Raw genomic sequence first — 9,643 nt, forward strand, 5'->3', positions numbered from 1 at the left:
GGTGTAGAAGCAGTTATCTCTTCCTTGTTGTGCAGTTCCTACTGTTTCTCACCGTCATTACATCTTTGCTGATAAAGGTATTTTATGTTATAGATCCAGTTCTGTCACTATTTTTTGTACTAAATTTAATCATAGCTCATGACTGATTGTTGGTGGGAAACCAAACTGCAGTGCATGTAAATGTCAGACTGCAAATTCCAAAGTTCAAGGGAGGAAAGAATGTGCACAAGAAATGTTTAATACTATAAAACAGCAACTTTAGCATATGCAAAATATTATCAATGTACAGCATGTGCATTCAAGTTAACTGGCTATAAATAGCATCCTGCTCATTAAAAGCACGGTGAAGTTTTGCAGTTGCCCAGAATCCTTAGGGAAAAGCCTGTCTTTTCTTCTGCATGATGCCATCTCTCATGTAGACTTAATTTCTTCCAAGCAATATCAAATTGTTAATATTACTTAGATGATTACAGGGTCTAGCACAGCATAATATATAAATTAGTTTTTGAAATTGGGTGCCATTCAATTTGCAAAAGCTCTGGAAGGCTCTTGAGTCCAATGGGGAGTGCCTTAAGTCCAAAAAGGTTGAGAACTACTGTTCTAAAATAACTACTGTGACACCAGCAGTCTTTCATTGACCCACCAAGGAGGGACATGAATTTCATAGGGGAGATTTTAATGATTTGTAGTGGTATAAATGTTTTATGGTCATGATAGCTGCATTACTAATATGGGCAGCACAGTCATAATCATCTGCAGAGTGTTTCCTAAAGAGTGTCTTTAGGGCTGTAAAATCTTTCAGGAGCACAACACCAGTAAAACCATTTTGACCTCTTTTAATCATCTTTTTTCATGTAACTTAGGACAGGCTATGAATTGTCAGAGTACAAGGAACCATTTATCATAGAAATGACTGATGAGAAGCCTGAGGGAGACTAAGCAATGTAAATACTTAGCTGATATAACCCTTTGCATCCTCCTCATATTATTTCTGTGGCTCATCAGTGTGACCTGATGAATTGTCATTTAGTGATAGCTGCAGGTGGAAAAGGAGAGAGCTTTTCTAACCTAAAGAACTGGGTCACAGCTTCTAAGTAAACCATCAACACTGCTGCCGAAGATGATGAAAAAGCTAAATGGCTGCTAGTGTTAGAGACCCATGACTCTGAAGTGCATCATGTGCTATTTTTGTGTAATGGGGTTCCCTTGAAGCTGATTCACAAACCACTTTTGTGAATCAGTCACAGCCTCACTGATCCTGCTAGAAATCTTCCCCCTCCTCCTCGCACACGGAGGATAGTATCTTTCTTCTGATACAAAAATGGAGAAAATCCAAGTGACCTAGCAGTTGTGCCCACATTTCTCAGTTTCCCCAGGTTTTGTTCTGCCATTAAGTAGATCAAACCTGTCCCATGACAGATCTAACACCTTCCTGTCAGCATTTTTGAGAGAGTCTAAATACTGAAATGGCACTCTTGTCCCATATGAGGTATAAGGAACAGGCTGCTATCTCTGAAGTGACCTACGCAGCTCTCAGCAAGAGCTTAACTAAATTCCAGCCTTAATATATTGTGGCCTTCAAACTTCCACAGTTGTCCTTATGGAGAAGATCAGTCATGGAAAGGAGCAGTTGTTACTAAGAGCTAGTTAAATGAAGAAACGGAAACTGGCCAGCATACCGCATAACTATGGATACATCTACACTGTAACAGACCCCTGGCAGAATCCTGTCCGGGAATGCTTAAAAAGGGCCCTACCTGAGAAAGATTGGGGAGCTAGAGAACGGTTGAGGCCTAAACTGCAAGGGGCAAGGTATTTTCTTTGGATTTCCTTTGTTGAATGCAGTAGGCAGAGTGGCCTGAATATTTTGTGTTGAAGACCTGTTGTTTGAACCCTGGAAGAGGTGTGGCTGTGACTCAAGGGTGTAACAAGCTCTTTCTATGCCTGAGGTAGAGGCAGTGGGGAATTATGTCAACCAGTGGAAATAAGGGGTGGGTGTGGGAGAGGAGGAGGGAGTCTTACCTGCCTGACTCTTCTCATTCTGGCAGTAACTCCTGAAGCAATATGGGCTTGGGCTGCTGCTGCTGGTAGACAGGCAGCACTGTGGGCTTTCTGGGGGCCCCTCTTAGTACCCTGTTTGATTTCCCCCAGGCAGAAGGGGTCATTCTGCCTCCCTTCCCCAGACAGGCACAGCCCCATGCCCTGTAGTGTGTCTGGCTCCTACAGCTGTGCAGCGCAGGGCTGCTCCTGCCGCAGTAAAGACTCCTGGGGAAAGGGGTCATACTGGCACATCCTCTAAGTCAGCATTTGAGGCTGGTGCCCCACTCATACCTCCCTCCCTCCCTCCCCTGGCTATGTTACTGCTTTGACTTTTAATAATCTAGATTGCAGAAGGCATGACCAGCTCACGTGCTGGAGATCGTGGGCAGGAGATGGCACAGCTACCTGGAAACAGAGATTGCTTGCCTGGAACAGCAGCCTCAGTGCTTCCTGGCTCAGCAGTGAGATTTTCAAGATCAGCAGCAATTCTGCCTGTACTTCTGGACTGAGAAGAACAAGGTGGGTACAGGGTTGTGCCTACAAGAGATGGTGGAGTCCTCAATAAAATGGGGCCTGCAGATGACCAAGAAGCATTTTAAGAAACCTCTGGGAGGCTAGTTGAGGTCTATAACTGGCCACATGCCAATTATAGATAGGGCTGGCTCCCTAGCTCACTGCTAATTAAGAGGCATTTACCAAGCCTTAGGTGTGTGTGGGGCCAATGACTATATATTCTTCTGTTTGCCATTTGAGACTGGCTAGGCTTAAGTGAAGAGGCCTACTGCTGACAGCAGAAAATCTCTGGCCCTGAATCTTGTCACAGGACAGTAGCCCAGTGACTCTGGGATGCCTGCTACTCTCAGTGGTTAAAACCAGAGGTCTGATCTCTCAGGAAATACTTGAAATATTATCCTCGGAGCAGCTTTGCTGGATCCTACTATAAGAACCCTGGGAACAGGTATGCCACTATTGGGTGGCTGCCTTAAAGAAGGCAATACGAAAATTAAATGAAAATTAACGGGGACTGTGAAACACTAGGCAACTCGAGACCCCAGTGTTGGACTGGGATAAGTATGGGGCCAGGTTGGAGTGTTTCTTCCTTCTGGGGGTTGGGAAGTAGGGACAGAGGCCCCCACCCCAAGGGAGGAGATGCTGACAGAGAAGGAGTACCTAATTCGTTTCACCTGTGGGGTGGGTAGGCAATGTGATTTTTCTTCTGCTGTGCCTCGGATAGGAGGAAAATGTGTAGATCTACACGGGTATGTACAGTATGTAGTGTGGAGTAGCAGAGGGAATCCCAGTTCTGGGGTTGGTAGATTCAGGGTCTGGTCAGACTCTTGTAAGAGAACAGCTTATTGAACTTGAGCCTCTACAAGGCCAGACAGTGTATGTGGGTTGCATACATGTGGATGGTCAACCTTACTCAGTGACTAGGGTCATTCTGACTTTTAGGGGAAAGACAGGAGAGTTAGAAGCTACAGTCTCTTAGTGTCACACCCTGGTGGTCTTGGGCTGGGACTGGGGCCCTTTCTGCCTCCTCTTGAAGCATGATGGGAGAAGGGTGTAGGATGACCTACAGGACCCTCTGAGAGGAAAGGCTGGAGAAAATCTCCCCTTTTTGGGATCCTGAATTATTTGGGGATGGGTTGGAGTTGCACTGAGGTCATCATCATGTCATGAGGAAGATGCAAAAGGCTCAAGGAAAATTTGGCACAAAGGTCAGGAAAAGGCACCAGGGTCCAAAGTGACATGGAACTACCCTAATGGCTGGAGGACCTCGCTTTACCTGTAAAAGCAGATCTGGAGTCTCAAAATATTTTGTCCAGGGTTCAAAGAGGACCCTGTGTTTAGCCCACTGTATGAGCAAGTGGGGTAATAACAGACTGGGTACAGAATTCCCAGTTCCTCCATTTGGAGCTAGACGATCTTCTCATGAGGGTCACCACGGACCAGGTGAAAGGAGCCTGTCAGACTTAGCTCTTTGTTCCAAAGCGGTAGTGGAATCTGATTTAAAACTGGCCCATGATATACCAGGATCAAGGCACCTGAGGAGAGAGAAAACTCAGACGTGGATACTAGCCTGATTCTTTTGGTTGGGATTTAAAGGGTCATCAAAGACTATTGAACCTCCTGCTCTGAGTGCGAGCCAGTGAGTCCAAAGCCTCTTAGTCCCCCTCCTACTCGCATAGACTTCTACCACAAAGATTTTGGTGAATAAGGGCCCGTTGTAGAACTTCAGAGTTTGTATAACTCCTTTTTACCTGAATCTGGATACAAAGGCATCCTCTGTGACCTGCCATCCTTTAGAAGTCTTTGGAATCCTCCAGGAGGTAGGATGCAGGAGTGACTAGGAGTCATCAGGTAAGAGGAAAAAGAAGCCACAGCTTCCCTCATTTGTTCTTTATTTTCCACTTCTGATTCAGTGGGTGCATCTGCACACACATGCTTTACTGCAGTTGACTAATTAGCTCGATAGTAAAGTGTCACTGTCTACATGTGCATCTATATTAGGGTGCAGTAAATTAATTAATTCTACTGTAGGATAGTACTGTCAAGGACAACTACTATCCTATGGCTGAGCAATTTATTTTATATTCACTAATCCCAAATGCTCTGATTTAAAAAAAAAAAAACCCTAAAATCCATTTTTTCTGTGATTTAAAACAAAACACCACTAATGTATATATAATAAATCCCCATTTGAGGCCAGCTCCTCATAATATATATATTTTAATCATGGAAAAATTTGGAGTTTGTGTTATTTTTTTAAATCAGAAAATTTGAGATTTATTTTTATAGTGAAAACTAGGATCCCTGATGATAAGCAGGCCTCAAATGGGGATTCATAGAACTAGCCACAGTCAGATTTCTTGTTCTACTCTGAAGTGTTCACTGCTCCCAGAAAACAAGGCGGCACAGGCCATGATGACACAGGTAGCATTCATAAACTTTCCACGTCTGGACAGCGTCTTAGTGAGAGTGTTCCACTGCTCTCCATTTATTAACCCACTTTGTGGATGTTGATGCAGAACTTCAGAAGAGCATGTGGCCATGTTAGGGCAGTTGACATCCAGCAGGACTCTGGAGACATTCTATCTGTGTTGTCTATCCTGTTGTAAATCTGACAGCCATCAGATGAGAAACTCTGACACACAGGAAGAGCAAGTGTGTGCACAAAATGAGGTGGCTCAGATCAAAGTTTTTCCTACTGGCCATTTCTGTTTTCTTTTTGAGAACTGTAATTCTCAGAAGATTTCACCTGCATGTCTTTAAAACCTTTTATACAGGTAGGCAACGCTACTCTTCTCGCATCAGAAATAGAGAACCTGGAGTACAGAAAGAATGATCTGCTCCACCTAACACTGCAGGTCCACACCAAACTGAGGGTTTTCTTGCCTGCACTGCAGTCCCTTACCTCCCACATCTCAGAGCTTCTCTGGTGCCATGGTTGTTTATTCTCTACTTCCTTGTTCTGCTTAGCACCTGAAGCAATAAGGGGAGCCCAAAACATGTCTAAGTAAGCGAAGCTAAAGCTTTTGAGGCACTTTTGCTGGAGTAAGCCAACTCTTAAAGATGATGTCCCAGACACCCAGAGATCATTGCGTCGGCCCTGAAAGAACGCATAACAGGACTGGGAAGTTATGGAGGAACTGGAAGGGGAAATCGGGGAAAAATGGCATATTTGTTGTGGCATATGCTGGATGATATGTTGGGTGGGGTCCCTGTGTGGCTCTTGTAAATTGGGGAACAGGTCAGGAGTGCAGCTGTGATGGCAGAGCCCTTTGTGATTGTGCTTTGAGTATCTGCCCAGAGCTGTCTCTGCTTAGAACTTACTGAGCCCATCTCAGTGATTTTCTTTTAAACTATTTGTTTTGTAGTGCTCTGCTAAAACATTCTATTTGTGGCTTGCATTTCCTTATTGCGAGCAAGCTGCCTAATGTCCCTAAGGTGGAATAATTTATGGGGTGAGCTTAAACCTCTCTGAGGTACTATTTTTCTAGTACTTTAACACTTGTGTTTTAAAAATGACTTGGTCAGTGCTGATAGGTCACTATCACCCGTGAATCTAAGGCTACTCACTCTCTTCCTGCATAGTGACTGTCTATACACATGCTCCGGCACATTCTAAGTAGAATGCTCTAGCATCCCCGCAGCATCATGTGTTTTAAGCTCCTCTGTATTTCAAAATGGCCACAGGGGCACTTTTTTAACTAAAGCTCATTCAACAAGTTTTAGTTAGTGTCCAGCAGCCATTTTTAACTGCATGGGGGCTTAATACATATGACACTGCAGCATTTTAATTGGAGTGCCTCTCTGGGAACCACTCTAATTAAAAAGATCCCCCACCCCTGAGCATGTGTATAGGCAGCCAATGTGATTCCTCTGGCTTCATCCCTCAAGGCTCAGCTAGTATTTCTTTCAATAATAAACTGAACCAGTCTGGTGCTATGGTCATCCATGCCTGCCTCTGACAGTCCTCCCAAGCCACTGCATCAACTTCTTATTCTATCTCCTGGTCACAGACATTCATTCACCATTTAGAAAATACGTTATTACAGTACATTACTTAAATACTCAAGTTACTAAACTTACAGAAGCCAGTCGACTGCTATGATCAAGGTAACATCTTCAGCTGGCAGCCCGACTGCACTCAGTACAATCACCATGGTGACGAGTCCAGCTTGGGGGACACCTGCTGCTCCGATGCTGGCTGCTGTCGCCGTGACACTGAATCCAAAAAACGTAAGTAGAAAGGCAGTTAGGAAATCTGTTGTCCTCCTGAAGTACAATCCGCACAGGACTCTGGGGCAGGCTATTAAAGCAGCTTATGCTATTGAGGAGCTGATTGTGTCTCCTTCCTGGGCAGACAAACAAGGCTAGCAGCCCAAGCAACTGAGATGCATCTGTTGTATGAGGGAGCAGGTACATATCTCTTTACTATGCTTTAGAGCCTTTAAACCAGGGGTTGGCAACCTATGGCTCATGGGCTAGATCCGGACTGCAGAACTATTGGATCCAATCTGTGGAGCTGAGACTTTGGCAGGATTTGGTGGCAGGGGCTTTGCTGGTATGACATTGCATTGTGCTACAGCTGGACAAGCAGGCAGTGGAGAGCTGTGCTGCAGCTGGGTGTGGGGTATAAGTGGTGGCAGCAACAGTTAGGTCCTGGTACCACCTCACTTCAGATGTGACCTGGGCCATTTTGGCCCACTGCTGGAAAATATTGCTGATCACTGCTCTACACTAGCACAGAGGGGAGACTTAGGAGGAATGAGAACATGAGCAATGGGACTGAAAAGTATATGCTGGACAAAATGAGGAATTTGGGCTGTGCTGCAAGCTTCTACTGCTGCTGAACCTAGTAGTCACAATTCCAGATACAACATGGCCACACGCCGTTCCATGCCTTGGCCCTTCATCCCCTACCTTCTGTCCCTATATAGGTCCCGTGGGCAAGACCTGTTTGTTAACCTTTGCACAAGAGATGAGAGTTTACCCTTTGCCGCACACGGCTGACAACTGTGAAATTAACAGGATTCCCCAAGGGTGCCTGAAGTGAATCCACAACTCATTAACAAAAAAGAGACAAAACTTGAGCTCTGATGATCCTCACCTAATAGTAACTATTTGGCCAACATCCAATTCCAAGTCATTGAGTTGTGCAATAAACACTGCGGCCACTGCTTCATAAAGTGCTGTTCCATCCATGTTGATTGTTGCTCCAACTGGTAAAACAAATCTGGTAATCCTTTTGTCGACATGGTTCTTGTCTTCTGCACAGCGGAAGGTGACAGGCAAAGTTGCTGAGCTGGGTGGTAGATAAACAAATATGCATGCGAGTAGAATACCTGTTCTTTTTATCAGTCTAGTCTACTTTTATTTTGAGTGTCTAAGTGTAGGGTTGAAAACTGTTCTTAAATGATCAGGAGTGTTGTGCACAGGTTATAGAAGCACAGAGTTAGGCCCTTACAGTGAAATGGTCTTTCCTATCTCTTCTGATTTTTGGAAAAAATGACTTAAAGTTTTAATTATCCTTAAATAAACCCTTCACGGTTGGTATAGTCATAGAAACAGTGAAAACATTTAGCTTCAGAGGGTCTGTTAGCAGTGAGCTAACTGACAAAACTAATCATATTTGGAGTCAGGAAGGAATTTTACCCCATTGTCAATGGGCACCCCTCTCCCTGGCACTCCTTTCCTGTCCTTTGGGCAGGGGGCTGTACCCAATGATCTTGTGAAGTCCCTTCCAGCCCTAATGTTTTTGAAATCTAAGAAATCCTTAGGCAGTACCCAGAGGACGTGTCCTGCTTGTCCACCCCAAGTTACACTACTAGGAGAAACACTCGTATCAGCAGCACTGATGTAAATCCTCAGCAGTCAGCATTATAAAGATGATACTTACAAATGCAATATTTCCCTTGGACTTGCACCCAATGGATTTAATATTTCAGGATGTGGAATATAAACAGCAGTAAAATCATTGCAACGGATATTAATGCCAGAGGAAAACAATATTTATTCTGATTACCTGGAAGAGATCATGAGGGCTGTCAGAAGTGCCTGAGCCATCCCAATGGCAAATCGAAAAGGGTTTTTCCTTACTGTTATTAAGTAGATCAGTGGCAGAATTACAACAGAATGGATTGCAAGTCTGAAAAAGAAAACAGACTCTTTTAAGTCATTAGATTTATTTTGTCTCCTGATCCAAATGAGTTGTTGTTAACTAATGTCCAGTTCTGTCCTCAAATACATGTGTACAACAAGCATTCACTGCAGTGACAATTGTATTCCAAGGGAACATATGCTCATCATATGTTAGGGAAAGCAGGAAGCATCTCAAAAGTCATTCTAGGGGCTAAGGCAGACAAGGTTCCTTGGGTGAATTTGATATCTTTTATTAGACCAACCCAAATGGTTGGAGAATAGTTATTAAGCAAGCTTTTGGGTTCAAAAACCCTTCGTCAGGCTAAGGAAGCTTCAGCAGTTGGTGTGTGCTCTTCTTCTCTAAGGCTTTTTTGTCACTATCTGTTTCCAAATAGGAACATAAAATGAGATAAGCTAATTAATATTAGAAGCAAAGTCCAATTGAATAAGTCAAGAAAAAATACATGAATAATATTTTTAGGGAGTAGCAGAATTAGGACTAAATTTTAAGATCCAAAATATTCTAAGCCACATCCCAGAAAGTAAATGAACATTAAAAAATGTATGAACCTTTATTTTATCACCTTTGGTACTGTCACCTGATTGGGGATACAAAGAGATGTGGCCCATTATTGGAACCGATGGAATTTAGAGGCTTTCATAATAGGTTTGATTGCATCCACCTCTGAACTGCATTTCTGTGTTGTGGGAAATCATTTACATTAATTCAAATGTAATGACCCAAATTCTGCTCTGTTACATTATTAACCAAACTAATCACATTAAAGTCAGCTAAGTTATTCTTGTTTAAACTGATGTGAATGAGAAAAATGTTGTTGTACAATATTGGACATTGTTAGATGCTGGGTTGTCGTTCAGTGCTGTTGCTTAGCGTACGTTGTTTGCATTGGTAAGATTCTAAAAGCCAAATTCTCTCCTCAGTAAGTGAACAGCTCCT

The 9,643-nt window shown here is 43.5% G+C and overlaps 1 protein-coding gene across 1 annotated transcript in view; it reads right to left on the reverse strand.

The window, feature by feature from the left end:
* SLC1A1 (solute carrier family 1 member 1) overlaps positions 1–9,643 on the reverse strand; it is a 75,991-nt gene that overhangs the window by 5,399 nt on the left and 60,949 nt on the right. The window contains exons 9-11 of the mRNA XM_006025416.3: positions 8,570–8,692; positions 7,655–7,849; positions 6,634–6,768 (exon numbers count right to left, since the gene is read on the reverse strand). Coding sequence (XP_006025478.1) covers positions 6,634–6,768; positions 7,655–7,849; positions 8,570–8,692 — 453 coding nt within the window. The remainder of the gene's footprint in view (positions 1–6,633; positions 6,769–7,654; positions 7,850–8,569; positions 8,693–9,643) is intronic.

The sequence above is a fragment of the Alligator sinensis genome, unplaced genomic scaffold (assembly GCF_000455745.1).
Source record: "Alligator sinensis unplaced genomic scaffold, ASM45574v1 scaffold392_2, whole genome shotgun sequence".
Taxonomy (NCBI): domain Eukaryota; kingdom Metazoa; phylum Chordata; order Crocodylia; family Alligatoridae; genus Alligator; species Alligator sinensis.